At 37.7% G+C, this 17,063-nt stretch overlaps 1 protein-coding gene across 1 annotated transcript in view; it reads right to left on the bottom strand.

Moving 5' to 3' along the window:
• The window catches only part of adgrb3 (adhesion G protein-coupled receptor B3), a 207,594-nt gene that overhangs the window by 79,119 nt on the left and 111,412 nt on the right, over nucleotides 1–17,063 (bottom strand). The window contains exons 7-11 of the mRNA XM_067385508.1: nucleotides 12,807–12,971; nucleotides 11,526–11,627; nucleotides 9,409–9,515; nucleotides 6,628–6,822; nucleotides 2,270–2,338 (exon numbers count right to left, since the gene is read on the bottom strand). Coding sequence (XP_067241609.1) covers nucleotides 2,270–2,338; nucleotides 6,628–6,822; nucleotides 9,409–9,515; nucleotides 11,526–11,627; nucleotides 12,807–12,971 — 638 coding nt within the window. The remainder of the gene's footprint in view (nucleotides 1–2,269; nucleotides 2,339–6,627; nucleotides 6,823–9,408; nucleotides 9,516–11,525; nucleotides 11,628–12,806; nucleotides 12,972–17,063) is intronic.

Genomic DNA, 17,063 nt, shown 5'->3' with positions numbered 1-17,063 from the left:
TACTCTTTTGCTATATGGATGATATGATATGATATGATATGATATGATATGATATGATATATGATATGATATGATATGATATGACATGATATGATATGATATGATATATGATATATGATATATGATATGATATGATATAAAAATAGGAAGTTTGACATTTAAAAGGCAGTTTCTTCACTTACAGAAAAGAACCAAAATAATACTATATGATTTTTGGTTATAGTGTATTATATTTTGAAAGCTGTTAATCTTATATATTTAACTAACTTATTTTTTGCCTATAGAATGTTTGTGTATGTGTGTATGTGTAATAAGTTATAATGTTTGAAATATGTTTATTATATTATAAAGGCTCCAGCATCCCTGCAACAAACAAGTGGTTTATAATATAATATAATATAATATAATATAATATAATATAATATAATATAATATAATATAATATAATATAATATAATATAATATAATATAATATAATATAATATAATATAATATAATAATTTACTACTACTCTTTTGCTATATGGATGATATGATATATGATATGATATGATATGAAATGAAAATAGGACATTTGACATTTAAAAGGCAGTTTCTTCACTTACAGAAAAGAACCAAAATAATACTATATGATTTTTGGTTATAGTATATTATATTTTAAAAGCTGTTAATATTATATATTTAACTAACTTATTTTTTGCCTATAGAATGTTTGTGTATGTGTAATAAGTTATAATTTTTTTTAAATTTGTTTATTATATTATATAGGCTCCAGCATCCCTGCAACAAACAAGTTTATAATATAATATAATATAATATAATATAATATAATATAATATAATATAATTAATATAATATAATATAATATAATGTAATATAATATAATATAATATAATATAATATAATATAATATAATATAATATAATATAATATAATATAATATAATATAATATAATATAATATAATATAATATAATATTACTCTTCCTGTATATGGTTTAGGATATGGAAGATACAAGTATATTTATCTCAATTCTATTTATAAGCAGACAGTAAACCATCACTTAATGAAACTAATGAACCTTGTGTTCTCCTTCATTTCAAGTTGTGATTATCTGAGGCAGTCAAAGCCTCTTCTTTTAAGCACTTCCTTTAAAAACTTTCCCTCCCAGCTCGAACAGCACAGACTGCCATGAATCTGAGGTGTGAACTCTAAACTGGCAATCAAAGCTCAGGCAAGCTGACTCTAAAGAAGAAAAGACAAGACAGACAGACAAGATAAAATCCTGGGTGATCTTTAAACGTCAAGGCTTTCTAAGGTCAGTCATTTGACAGAACCGGTGACAACCGTCTCAGATGTCCTTTAATGATTTGAGGAGCTTGAAGATTCAATCTGTGACAAAGCAGAGGAGGAACATGAATGGAAAAGAGGTGCCGGTCAGCTCTGGGGGGCCGTTTAAACCATGCAAAACACCTTCAGCAAGACAAGCGACTGGTTACGTGACCTGATCTCCGAATACACTCCTGACTGAAAAACATATTACTTTTCTTTAAATGCCTTGTGACACTACCCTACTGTAAACTCCATTAAAGGGCTAATACAGTTGACACACGGCACCCCGTTTCACTCAAGGACACGTTTTACCACAACTCTCAGACTACGGGTGAAAACATTAGACGAAGGAGCTCCAAAGCAGCTTATGTTTGACAGACAGTAACATTACCACTGTCTGCTTAAGAGGAATTACCAGTTCAGGCTTAAAGGAAAGAAAGAAACATTTAAGACACTCAATTTGGTCCAAAGCAATAATAATGCAGTTGGAGATTTTCTTTGAGTTTCTGAAGAACGTTCAGCTTTGCAGAAACCAAATCCCTCAGGCTGCTTTTACACCGTCTCTCAGAGAGTGAGAGGAGACAATGCCGTCACGGCTGACGGAAAGCATGAAGGCTGGACATATGCTGCCAATGCTGCTGCCACCAAGTGGATGTAGAGGATATTGCAAATGTCCTTCCACCAATCAGCACAGCAGGGAGGTCGGTACTTGGCAGAGAAGGTTTGATTTGACGCAGCCCAGCCTGTGGAGACAGGCACCTCTTTGACCCGACAATTACCTAAAGCATCTGCACTGGTGATGGCAATCGATTCGCTGAGGGCTCATCACACAATATACAGCCACAGAGTGACACACAACACCAGATACTCTCCACAATGTGACTGTAATAAAGCAATCTCGAGCTTCAAAAGTGCACGTTCACAATGTTCAGACCCACCTGTTGTGCGTCTTCCCACTTTTCTCTGTTCTCCTCTTCCAGGAGATTGCTGATGATCTGAAAAAAATTCTGGGGAGAGATGAAATTGTAGTTAGTAAAACGCTGCTGTCACAGGAACAGACTGGTAACATTATGTGTGAAGGATCATAACAAAGAAGCATCTCATTTCAGTCATTATGCTTTGAAAGTTTAATATACATAATTTATACAGTTTGAAATGTACAAACACTGTGATACTAAAAAGGTTTTGCATCCCATTTTTCTTCTGACTATTTTCTGAGTAAAACAGGATATTGAAATTGATTTGATTAGTAGAGTAAAGCCTATTTAAAACGCATTATAATCCTTATTTATTTTTGTATATGCCTTTAAAGGGTTAGTTACCCAAAAATTTAACAAGTTCAACCCAAAAATAATGTCATTTATTACTAATCCTCATATTGTTGACCTTCGTTCATCTTTGGAACACAAATTAAGATATTTTTGTTGAAATCATGGCTCAGTGAGGCCTGCATTCACAGCAATGACATTTCCTCTCTCATGATCCATTAATGCACTTAAAACATTGGTTCATGTGAGTACAGTGGTTCAATATTAATATTATAAAGCGAGGAGAATATTTTTGGTGTGCCAAATAACGACTTATATAGTCATGGCCGATTTCAAAACACTGCTTCATTAAGCTTCAGAGCGTTATGAATCTTTTGTGTCGAATCATGATTCAGATCGCGTGTCAAACCGCCAAACTGCTGAAATCACGTGACTTTGGCGCTCCGAACAGCTGATTCGACACAAAAGATACATAACGCTCATGAAGCAGTGTTTTGAAATCGGCCATCACTACACAAGTCGTTATTTTGCTTTTTTGCCGCACCAAAAATATTCTCCTCGCTTTATAATATTTGGGTGAACTAAAACTTTAAGGTATATAATGCAGGATATAATACATGGATATGGTTGCTTGATGATTTTTTTTAAAGGTGCCATAGATTTTTTACAAGATGTAATATAAGTCCTAGGTGTCCCCTGAATGTGTCAGTGAAGTTTCAGCTCAAAATACCCCATATATTTTTTTAAATTAAATTTTTTAACTGCCTATTTTGGATTTTTTCAGCGCGGCCCCTTTAAGAGATGCGTTCCCTCTGCCCCACGAGCTCTCGACTATATATACATCGCAAAAACAAAGTTCACACAGCTAATATAACCCTCAAATGGATCTTTACAAGATGTTCGTCATGCATTCTGTATGCATGCTTCGAATTATGTGAGTAAAGTATATATTTGGATGTTTACGTTTGATTCTGTGTGAGTTTGAGGCTATGCTCTGTGGCTAAAGCTAACATTACACACTGTTGGAGAGATTTATAAAGAATGAAGTTGTGTTTATGAATTATACAGACTGCACGTGTTTAAAAATGAAAATCGCAACGACTTTCGTCTCTGTGAATACAGTAAGAAACGATGGTAACTTTAACCACATTTAACAGTATATTAGCAACATGCTAATAATCTCAGAGAAAGAGAAAGTGATTTTCTTCCTCTTTTCTTCCATACAGAAACATATATGATGTAAAGCGTGCTCCGACCCGGAACGTTAAGTGCAATGCGAGTGCAGGCCAGCGGGGGAGTGGGGAGAGCGTAAGCGTTTTGAACTGCGAGAGGCATTACACTGTCTTCGTACATTGAATACGGAAAGCGGTCTGGCGGAAGCTAGATATTTTACTTCATACCTTGTTAAATGTGGATATTTTTCTTAGACAAACGCATCGCTTCGCTTCAGAAGGACTTTATAAACCCCCTGGAGCTGTGTGGAGTACATTTATAATGGATGTATGCACTTTCTTGAGCTTCATACTCCAGTTCACTGCAATTATAAAGCTTGGATGCGTGGAGGATATTTATTAATATAACTTTGATTGTGAAAGAGAAAAGTCATATACACCTATGATGGCTTGAGGGTCAATAAAGCTTGGGGTAATTTTCATTTTAAAGTAAACTAATCCTTTAAGGCTGCAATTATCCATGACAACATAAAACAAATCATGAGATGTATTATAAGGCATTAGGAATGACTGAATTTATTCTTCATAATATATTTTAGAAACTCTGATGAGTTTATATCACTGCACAGCACCCAGAGAGTATTGTTCTGTATGTCAAGGACTAGGTTATGTTACAGTATAATGATAATGCATTTGCATAATAAAACTCTATTGTAATGAAAACTTAATATTTTTTTATGATGCATTAAAAATGCAATAATGTAGTTGACTTGTGCTATTGTAAAAGTTTAGCTGTGATTATATTAAAAAAAGTAGCATGGATTTTGGCACCTATTGCTTAAATATATTCAGGCTATTCAAGTATTAAACTGACTTTAAATTGAAATTTTACACAGTCCTTGAAAAAGCAAACAAGAACTAGTTCATATCTGGAATGTTTGTTCCCTGAAAAAGCAATAATGAAGAATCTCCTTTGCATTTTAAAAGTCTAAAAACAAACAGTGTCATGAGGAATTACAGCACTGATTTACAGAGAGATGATGGGATATGTCCAGCGGCATTGGCTCTAAAACACACCTGGGATTTCCTGCTGCTTTCAATTCAGAGATTGGTTGATCTTTCTTAAGCACTGGAATGTGCACAGAATTACAGGGGAAGAACAGAGAGCGTTGGTCGTGTTTGAAGGCAACTGGGAGAGCCGTCTACTCAAAGAATGGAAAGAAAGCTGATGTTTGCTGCGGTGACTGGGCTGAATGAGATATCCAGCTGGACGTGTGCCTGTCTTTTTTTGTTGTTTGCTGCTCTGCCTCTGTGCCACGAAAGGCAAGAGAGAGGCAGCGTCTTGGATCCGGCACGCTTGTTTTTCTACTTGAATGCTTATGCTCCCTCTGGTGGTAATGCGTCCACTTAAACACAGCATTAATACGTTCCAAAACACACAACCCACCCCGGCACACATGCGTGGGGAGGAGGGGCTGCTCCGGTTCACATCAGGGCTTAGATAAAACCTCCCACACCGACCCAACACACAAACATACACGCAAAAAAATCACATTACACTCCGTATTATGTAAAAATACCCAGATTCTCACAAACAGGTCATGAGAAATCGGTTTATTTTGGCATTGGGAAGGTTATGACAAGGCTTTGAGATAGAATGAGATAGACTTAGTGACTATCTCTTATCAGCAGCTGGCTCACGGTGTCACAATCCCATAAGCTCTCTGTGAGGGGCAAGAACGGCGAGATATTTATCAGTCATGGTCCCAAGTAGTGACATTGCCATTTTGAAGGTGCTGTATGTGATTTCAGATCTTTTGCTAACTTCCACCATTTTGCTAACTTCAACCAAATGCATATATAATATCTGGAGAAAGCTATCGGCATTCCCATTCATCTTAATCGCAGTTCCTTGACTAGCACGTCACCCTTCTGAAACACGCGAGTGGTATGCTGGAGATGAGTATTTTATAGCCAATCGCATTGCCATGTAAATTCCATGTGATTAATTAGGAAAACTATGTCATGTGGCTGATAGATGCCCTTCACTAGCGACTAAATATAATTGCATTAAATGCTTTTATTAACCCTTTAAAACATCATATATTGAAATATTTCCAAATTTATTCTACTGTTCAAAAGTTTGAAGATTTTTTAACGTTTCAGAAAGAAATCTCTCCAAGGCTGTATTTATTTGATCATAAATACAGTAAAAACAGTAATATTGTGAAATATTAAAATAACTGGTTTCTATTTTAATATTTTAAAATGTAATTTATTCCTGTAATGGCAAAGCTGAAATTTCAGCATTATTACTCTCTTCATCATCACATGATCCTTCAGAAATCTTTGGAATATGCTGATTTGATGCTCAAGAGACATTTTTTTATTATCAATTATGAATATCAATGTTGAAAATAGCTGTGTTGGAAACTGTGATACATTTTTTAGGATTCTTTGATGAATAGAAGGTCAAAAGAACAGCATTTATTTGAAATAAAAAGTTATGTCTTTACTGTCATTTAATATTTAATGTATTCTTGGTTAATACAAGTTTTCATTTTTTTATTGTATAAAACATCTCACTGAACAAAAAATGTTTTTTAGCAATTGAATGTTATGCTGCTTGCAAAAAAAAAAAAAAAAAAAGGAAAAGGAAAAGGAAAAAAAAAAGTCTTGTAGTCAGGACATCAGGACATTTTATGTAATGAAACTGTGACAGTTTATTAGTACTTTCAACCTGCATTACCAACATTAAAGACTCAAGATGACCACAATGTCTAAATTAATACTATTGCATATATAACCATGGAGGTTGGCAAAATAATAAAAAAACAACATTCTTTTCTCATTTACCTGAACGTCATCAGAAGAGGGTTCATAGCTGGCCCTTTTGAAGGTGTCAGTGACGTTTCGAAGAATCTCCACAGAGGAGAGAAGGTCACCTGCATAAAAATTCCGTCTCTGGGTGAGATCCAGGAGGACCTTCGTAACCTGGGACATGCCGTCCCCTGCCAGATTCCTCTGACCTTTAGCAAGGTGCCCCTGGACCTGAAGACAGACAGAGAAAAAGACTGGGTTCTGTGTGTCCTTCAAAGACTGTAACACTAACTCCTGCTCATGTTACAAACATGAATTAAGTTGTGGTACACAGAACTACCATCACTGTGGAGAAGGGTGTCATTTCTGTTCCTCAAGTAATATTAGACGGAATTTGTTATATGATGTTTCTCAAACACTCTGCAGTTACAAAGGTGGTGGTTTTAGCCTGTTTCTATGCAGTTGCTAAGGCATTCTAGGTGGTTTTAGCTTGTTGCTATCAGTGTTGGGTTTAACTCATTACTTACTGCAATTTAATTACTTTTCCCTTGAAAAAGTAAAGTAAGGGATTACCCTTGATTTTTCTGTATTTTAAATACATTTACTTCTGATGTAATTGCATTAAAAACTGTATAATTCTATATAAAACAACAGTGGATTTAACATCAAAATTTTATGTCTAATGATACAATGTATGTTTTTAATGTATCCTTCTCCCTTTAAATAGTGGTCAATTTAAGAATAATTAGAAAGTAATTAATAATAAGTAATGCAATACTTTTTTGTACAGTAATCTAATTACACTGTTGAAAATGTAATTAGTAACTAGTAATTAATGACTTTTTAGAGTATCTATCCCAGCACTGTTATGTTGAATTGCTAAGGTGTTCTAGATTGTTTTAGCTGGTTGCTATGCAGTTGCTAAGGTGTTCTAAGTGGTCTACATGTTCTCCCATTTTGTCATTCACCAGGGGGGTGGAAATCTGGTCAAAAATAATAGCACTCCACAAATAACACCTTTCCTCAACAAGCAGAGCAATATGAGGTATCAAAATTGTTCAAACTCTCAAGCTAAAGTACTGTTCGTGTAAAAACTACCAGTCATCCTATCTTCCACAGGTACCATTCAAAAGTTTGGGGTAAGAAAGAATTTTGTATTTTTTTGTATTTTTTTTTTTTTTTTAATTAATACTTTTATTCAGCAAGGATCCATTAAATAAATCAAAAGTAACAGTAATAAACAGTAAATATATTTATGATTCAAAATATCACAAACATATTTATGTTACAAAAGATTTATATTTCAAAAAATGTTTCTCTTTTGAGGTTTATATTCATCAAAGAATCTAAAAACAATGTGCCACAATTTCCACAAAAATATTATCGATAATAATACGAAATGTTTCTTGAGCAGCAAATCAGCATATTAGAATGATTTCTGAAGGATCATGTGACACTGAAGACTGGAGTAATGATGCTGAAAATTCAGCTTTGCATCACAGGAATAAATTACCTTTTAAAACCTATTAAAATAGTAAACAGTTATTTTAAATTATAATAATATCACACAATATAATGGTTTTTACTCTTTTTTCAAATAAATTCAGCCTTGTTGAGCATAAATTATGACCCCCAAATGTTTGAACAGTAGTGTATCTGCCCCAAATTTTAAACTGGGATAGGAGTATCAAAAAATGACACACTTCACCACATAGCAACAGGCCAATGAACAAACAGGCATAAATCACGCTGACATGATGTCACACATGATGTCACACTGACTCAAAGAATAAGACTGAGGAGTCGGGACAGAAGAGAGAGAGAGAGAGTGTGTGTGTGTGCGTGTGCGTTTTTGTGACATATCAGAACACAAATTTGTATAATGACATGGGTATGACATAGGTAGTACAAGGAAAGAGTGACTTATGAGGACATTACCCCATGTCCCCATTTTTCAAAAGGCTTATAAATCATACAGAATGAGTTTTTTTGAGAAAGTAAAAATGTGCAGTTTTCTGTGATGGTTTATGGGTAGGGTTGGTGTAGGGGGATAGAAAATATGGTTTGTACAGTATAAAAACCATTACGCCTATGGAATGTTCCCACAATTCACAAAAACAAACCTGTGTGTGTGCGTGTGTTTGTGGGTCAGGTTTTGCCTACACTGACCAAAGCCCCCAACAGGACAGTAAAACCTGACCAGCCAGCAGACCCCACAAGGGAAATGACTTAATAAAAACAATAAATAGTGCCTTAATTAATTTTTTAAAAGGCAAAAAGGGGTGAGAGCTAGGGGACGGAAAATATCATTACCTCAGTATAAAACCAATACAGATCTACAATGGAAAGTCTCCCCTATGCTTTCTCTGCATGTGTATGCGTATGTGTGTGTGTGTGTGTGTGTGTGTGTGATATATCTAAAGCTTCACTTGGCAATAGCACAACATGTACTGCAATTGAGAAAGACTCAGATAAGAAGAGGAAGCTGAAAACAAAAAGAATGAAAATCATTCATTTGTGTCCAGCAGGTGCGTTCCCAGAAAAAAAGCTCCGGTGGAGCTGGAACAGCCATCTTTAGGATTTTATAGGAAATTAGAGCAAGTCCTCCATTAACGCGGGGTCTCGAAAACTGCAATACTAGCGGTTTAATTTGCCTCTCCGATGATAGCAGTTTATCTTGCAGACCTGCGTGGTGGTCTGGGGTGCTGGGTGGGGAGGTACTGGTGGAAATAGTTTGGGTGATCGTGACGACTGCAGGGATAATTTATGGCACGTCACAAACAGAAGCAGAGCGCAGGAAGCTGACTTTGCACCTACTGATTGCTGCAAGTATCTGTATTCATTTGCAATGCATCGAGCGTAGCTGGGTTGCTCCCAATAGGCCACCCCGCGGTGATCCAGTGAGCAGCGTCGACTAGTGGTGCCTGCAAAGAAGGAGGAGAGAGAAAAGAGAGATACAGAGACAGAGAGAGATACAGAGAAGGGGTTTATACTTGTTCTTGTAAGTCTTTTTTCCTTTTTCATTCCACCTGCCTGCCCACACATCTTTCAGCGAGAGGAACGCAGGGATAAAAGCAGCAGCCTTCATCAGCATCTAGATGCGGCTGTTGCCAGATCACATGCGCTGCACATGTGCCACTGCAGTATAGCTATGTGTGCGAACAAATGAAACTGTAATTACATGCTTTAAAAGACTGATCATAATTCCCGCTAACAGAATTACGATGTTAACCGACGGCAGCTGTCATGCACCAATTTGACTTTTTTGTTTTTGGCGACTGCGAACGGAACCCTGCAACCTGAGATATCAACAAGACTGCCTCCCACACGTGGGAACGAATAAACAAACGCACACAAATTTCTCGCCTCCGATCCGTCAGAGCATGTCACACACATAGCGTATCGCATTAAATACGCGTCCTTGCCTTTTGAAACCACCTCACCACACCCACCCGCACCCCTCTACCACACACGTCTTATCAGCTCTCGTTCCAACACGGTTCCACCTCCTGCTACCCAGCCAACAGAGTAACACACTCGGCCCACCTGAGACGCAGCTGCAGCCAGCCGCCTGCCCCCAAGCTGAGGCATCCAAGCAGGGAAATCCAGCCCACAGATCACGGAAAACTCCCACAGAGCCGGATCAAAGAGGACATTCTCAGATCTAGCCATTAAAACACATGGCACCACAGAGGGGTCTAACCAGATTTAATCTCACACGCACACTTACGCGAAGATCACACAAACCTCATCCAATCATGCTTGTGCACAAAAATAGGACAAAGCAAAAGTGAAGAGTTCTCATTCTCAACCTGCATGATGTTTTATCTCCAATCATTCCTTTCATTCCCAATTAATCGTTCCCCAAAAGCTTCAACTATTTCCAGCTGTTTGATTTTTGTTGCTTTCATTCGTTTTCGTTGCAATGGGGATGGAGTTTAATTTCATTCCAACCTCACAATGAATGAAGATTTTCCAGCATTTCATGCTGCTGGCATCAGATCCCACTCCAGTGCTTTTGCATGACCCGAAAATTTTGACGTGGGTTATGCGGAAAACAAACAATGTAAATCTAACTAATTCCACCCACAGCTTGACACACTGTCTCTTTTATGTATAAATGGTATAATTAAATGTTCTCAACCCAAAATAAAAAAAAATACAAAAGTACATTCGGGCCTATGGTGGCAGTACTCCCACATATAGAAATATATCCACAAAAGACATTAATCCATCTATACAAGCATTTGAAGTCAGCCTCTGCTCGCCTAGTTCTAGTTATACCGGACTGCTTGCTGTTATCTGAGTTCATGGTGCCTGCATTTTTTATTTTACTTTCAGCACCTGCTCTTTCAAGGACATTGTAGTGGTGTACTGGAGAATCTTCACAACAGGAGATAGCAGGAGGTTACAGGAGCTCAACAGAGAACAGTACAGCACCTTCTGCCATTTTCAGAACACAATCAGTAGGGCTCACACCAGTCCGAGAAGAAAAAGAAAAAGTTGGGGACGCCTCTACAGCGTATCTCGAAGAAGAATATGCAGGATGGAGAAACGGTTTCTCTCTTTTTTATATTTTTCCCCTTTATGTCTCCGCTGCAGAAAGCGGCCTCACAAAGAATTTGACAAAATACTGGAGGGTTCAATGGTATGCAAATGACAAAAATCTCTAGGTACACACAGTATAAGCCATTTAAAGGCAGTCACAGCAGTGCTGAACATACTAGTCAGAAACATTTGTCATCGTAGCCTTTACGAATTTATGAATAATTTCAATATCACTGAAGTAAATGCACTGCAAAAGAAAAGAAGAACAAAAAACATAATCTGTGCTCTTTTTCTTTTCTTTTGAAAGCGTCTGTGACTATTCTTCCTTTGTGTCTTTGTGTTTAGCTGAGTGCTCTTCAACCACTGACTGTGGTGGCTTTTCTTACCCGTGGCATTGGGCGGACACCTGTTGAAGGCCAGTTCCCCAGAGGGAGTTCTTCTCCACAGCATGGACACAGCATAGTCCTCCGGGCATATTTCATAAGGAGCTATGGTTCAGGAATAAAAATACATATCTTTAGTAGAACTATATATATTTTTGGAAATTATTATTATTATTTATAGGACATTGGAGAGAGGACAAGTAAATGATGGTGGAGAATGGGGGAAGGGATCAGAATATGATGCAAGAATTTAATTTCACATTGCTCACAAATAAAATTTGTGGTCTTATAATAATTGCTGCAATGTTATGGAGCCTTGCACATGACACGCAGGAAAAAATATGTATATCGTGGCCACAAATTAACAATTCGTCCCTACGACTTACTAATACATCAGAACGTCATGTGCACCATATAATATTTCGTTCTCTCGTTTTACTAAATCATGACCACGTTGATATATTTCAAATCATTCCCTTATTTTTGTTACATCAAAATGAGGGAATGAATTAGTGCAACATGGCCACGATTTACGAAAGCAAGGGAACAAATTAATAAGTTGTGGAAATGAATTCTTAATTTGTGACCACGATATATATTTTTGTCTGCATGTCATGTGCAGAGCTCATAATATAAGTAAATAAATAAAATGTCGAACCTAATGTGTCTCTAATGTACATACATAATTAGTTTTATAGCTTAATTATATAGTTTTTTTTTTTGTTATAAATACTTTTTATATTGGTTCTTTAATGGCATCATTGTATATATATATATATATATATATATATATATATATATATATATATATATATATATATATATATATATATATATATAAAATCCTTTAAAAAAATCTTTATTTTTTAAGAGTGTATTATATTATATTACATTATATTATATTAAACTATATTATGATATATTATGATAAGAATGATACATTCAGTCAAATATGTAAAAACAATTACATCAGAATTTATATAACTGTACAAGTAACATACCTAAATACATGTATATGCATGAGCATAAAGCACTGTTTCCATGGAAACTGTTTCTAATACTTGAGAATAGGATGACATCATTTATGTGACATTAAATACCCATTACTGGTCAAAATTGTGTTGATCATTCCTGGCTGGAACATACAATTATGGTATATGTTCATTATTACCAGCGCAAAAACGGGCATGGAAAAGATAATTATCACCACATCCGTCTCTCATTCATCCCTCTCTGCCCATTCTGACATAATTGACTCTTGGGGCTCAATTATTTCAGGGTTACCTGGGCAACGCTGCTCGCTGCATCTGCGGACCTCCTCCCCGCTGCCATCGCATGGCTGACCTGTGACCGCCAGACCCTGGCATACACGTACCCTCCGCTGCCAACCACCGTCACAGGACTTAGAACACCCACTCCATGGTGCCCATGCGTTCCACTGCCCATTAGCTGAAAGACAGATAGACAGACTGTTAATTGTCAAGTCACATTCATTTATAGAGCATTTTATACAATATTTAACAGAGGCCAGCTACTAAGAGCTACTACTGATGCTAGAGGCTGCAATCTTCAGTGTCCTTGTCAGCAGGCCTGCCTCCTATGCCGGTGCGAGTAGAATCAGAGAGGTTAAATTGGTGCCGTGACCCGGATGGGAGTGAGGTTTAGGGTGGGTGAGTGTAACAGAGGCCAGCTAGTAAGAGCAGTGTGAGTAAGCCTCACTACCATGGCCTCAAGAGCCACATTAACCACTGACGCTAGATACTGTGGTCTTTAGCGTCCTTGTTAGTGTGCCCGCCTCCCATGCCAGAAACGGTGGTTCTTATCCCACTCGGAGCAGTGCAGGTAGAACAGGAGGGGTTACATTGGTGCTGTGACCCGGATGGGAGTGAGGTTTGGGGCATGAGTGTAACGGAGGCCAGCTAGTAAGAACAGTATGAGTAAGCCACACTCCCCTGGCCTCAAGAGCCACACTAACAACTGACACTAGATGATGCGGTCTATAGCGTCCTTGTTAGCGCTCGCCTCCCATGCCAGAAACGACGGTTCAAATCCTGCTTGGAGCGGTACAAGCAGAACCAGAGGGGTTAACATTAGTACTGTGACCCAGATGGGAGTGAGGTTTAGGGGGGTGAGTGTAACGGAAGCCAGCTAGTAAGAGCAGTGTGAGTAAGCCTCACTCCCATGGCCTCAAGAGCCACACTAACCACTGATGCTAGATACTGTGGTCTTCAGAGTCCTTGTTAGCGCACTCGCCTCCCATGCCAGAAACGGCGGTTCGAATCCCGCTTGGAGCGGTACGAGCAGAACCAGAGGGGTTAACATTGGTACTGTGACCCGGATGGGAGTGAGGTTTAGGGGGGTGAGTGTAACGGAATCCAGCTAATAAGAACTGCGTGAGTAAGCCTCACTCCCCTGGCCTCAAGAATCACACTAGCGACTGACGCTAGATACAGTGGTCTTTAACGTCCTTGTTAACGCGCCCACCTCCCATGCCAGAAACGAAGGTTCAAATTCCGCTTGGAGCCGTACGAGCAGAACCGGAGGGGTTAACATTAGTACTGTGACCCGGATGGGAATGAGGTTTAGGGAGGTGAGTGTAATGGAGGCCAGCTAATAAGAGCTGCATGAGTAAGCCTCACTCCCCTGGCCTCAAGAATCACACTAGTGACTGATGCTAGATACTGCAGTCTTTAGTGCCCTTGTTAGTGCACCCACCTCGAATGCCGCTCAGAGTAGTGCAGGTAGAAACGGAGGGGTTACATTGGTGCCGTGACCCAGATGGGAGTGAGGTTTAGGGAGGTGAGTGTAACGGAGGCCAGCTAATAAGAGCTGCGTAAGTAAGCCTCACTCCCCTGGCCTCAAGAATCACACTAGCAACTGATGCTAGATACTGCAGTCTTTTGTACCCTTGTTAATGCACCCACCTCGAATGCCGCTCGGAGTGGTGCAGGTAGAAACGGAGGGGTTACATTGGTGCCTTGACCCAGATGGGAGTGAGGTTTAGGGGGGTGAGTGTAACAGAGGCCAGCTAATAAGAGCTGCGTAAGTAAGCCTCACTACCCTGGTCTCAAGAATCACACTAGCGACTGACTTTAGATACTGCAGTCTTTAGTGCCTTTGTTAGTGCACCCACCTCGAATGCCGCTCGGAGTGGTGCAGGTAGAAACAGAGGGGTTACATTGGTGCCTTGACCCAGATGGGAGTGAGGTTTAGGGAGGTGAGTGTAATGGAGGCCAGCTAATAAGAACTGTGTGAGTAAGCCTCACTCCCCTGGCCTCAAGAGTCACACTAGTGACTGATGCTAGCGTCCTCGTTAGTGCGCCCACCTTCCATGTCAGAAACGCTGGTTCCAATCAGGTAGAGCCAGAGGGGTTACAAATACAGATTGTTTCAAAGCAGCTTCACAGTAATAAACAGGAAAATAACAGAATCAATGATGCAAACTTCATCAAATATGAGACAAATTCAAATTCTACTGTAAACCAGCTCTAAAAAGACAATAGTGTCATAGTTTAGTTCAATAACTTTGTAAAGTTGATCAATTATGAAAAAGTTAAATTCAGCTATAAGCAGCTTTACAGAAGGCAATAGTGTCATTATTCAGTTCAATGTTGATTCAATTCAGTTCAATAACATTGTCAATGTTGCAAAATTAATCAATTATGAAACAAATTTGATTCAGCTATAAAGCCGCTCTGCAGAAGACAGTGGTTTCATCATCCAGCTCAATTCATTTGAGGTTTAGTTCTCATCTAATAGTGTCAAATAAACAATATTACTGAATATTGCGAGTCTTTTAAACCCTAAGCCAAAGGCAACAGTGGCAAGGAAGCAAAACTGTTATCAGGTGACAGAAATGGAGAAACAAAAAACAAAAAAGCAGTATTAGTCGTGTGGCCAGACATCTGGCCAAATGAATGAACATAGTGTGATTTATGATTCCAGGCTGCATCACAAGTCAGACTGTCTGGATCATCTTATTCTGTTCATCTTCTCCTGCATTCCATCTTTCAAGCTCGATAATTACATTGAACCATTTTGTGGATGTGCACTCTTGAAAGTTTTTCCAGCCATCTTCTGTGAAAGTTAAAGAATTATGAGAAGTATAGTGTGGAACATTATAAAACACACTCGTTTGCAAAGAAGGGTTTGGCGCATTAAAAACCATCCAGTTTCTTGTCATGTTGACATGCTCTAGAGGCCAGAGATGCAATAAAACCAGATTTTTGGCAGAATTCGCTCTTGATTTAATTAATAAAATCATTACCACGATACTTGCAATGATGGGATATTTGTCTCTGCTTTATTAGCATGAGGGTGCCCTACAACTGGGATAATAATTTTCCTCACTTTGCCAGTCCCGAAACACATTTTATGGTAAAGTTTTAAAAGGCTTCAGGATGTTTTACGAGCATCTAATGAATGGAGTAAAATATTGTTTCTTGGCACTGGAAAGGGAAAAGTGAAAAAAGACAGATGTTGCCCTCAGTTGTGCTATAAATCATGTGTAAGAGAGGGCATGTTTACCTGTAGACCAACATTCACCTGTGCTGTACCTTGTGTTCAAGGACACATTTACATTAACATTTAGACTATGTGGAGGCTGCTGGAATGTTACTCTGAAATCAATAAATATGGTCAATTCATATAAAAGCACTGGGAGATACAGTATTTGACCTCTACGCAGCTTCATATAAAAGCCTTTAATCAAGGCACCTCAATAAAAGTGCCACAAAGTCCAGTTAAAAAAAGGCTCAATATGTGAACTTGCATTCAAGCAAATAAATATTCTACCACTCAAAAGCAAAAAGTCCTCAGAGTTAGTCTATGTTTTATCATATATGTAATTCTTCTTTATAAAATATTCTTCAGGTACATAGATATGCATTTGCAAATGCTCGCAATACAATTTCGCTTTATATTAAATATAATAAAAAGGTATATTTCACATAATTTTGACTTCATTTCAGTCCCACTTTATATAAGGTGTCTTTAACTACTGTATGCACTAACATTTAAATTAATCATTTGATTTTGATGCACTTATTGTGTATATACATTTTTACATTGTACTTCTATGAATAAAATAATACCTGGATATAATTACATATGTAATTACTTTCTGTAACTATATCTGTAATTACACTGTTGGCCCTTCCCTTACCCCTTAACCTACACTTAAACCTATCCACACCAACAAACCTGTCCCTAACCTTACCCACATAGCTGCACAAGTGTTTTGCAACACAACATGGACACAAGAAGTACACTATAATTATACATTATAATTTTATACACTACATAAACATTTATTTTGATGTATTTTTTGTAAGTACATAGTAGTTAAAGACACCTAATATAAATTGTGACCTTTATTTCTTTTCTTATTTTGACTTTATAGCTCACATTTTCAACCTCATATCCCAACTGCAACTTCACGGTTAAATATATGCAAGTAAAATAACATTTACAACAATAACAACACACAATTCAGAATTAAAATATTACGATGCCGACATTACTGTTGGTTACATTTTGGAT

This window comes from Chanodichthys erythropterus, chromosome 5, assembly GCF_024489055.1.
Source record: "Chanodichthys erythropterus isolate Z2021 chromosome 5, ASM2448905v1, whole genome shotgun sequence".
In the NCBI taxonomy this organism is placed as follows: Eukaryota; Metazoa; Chordata; class Actinopteri; order Cypriniformes; family Xenocyprididae; genus Chanodichthys; species Chanodichthys erythropterus.
Note: the sequence above shows the minus strand (reverse complement) of the source record. Positions and strands in the feature narration are given on the sequence as shown.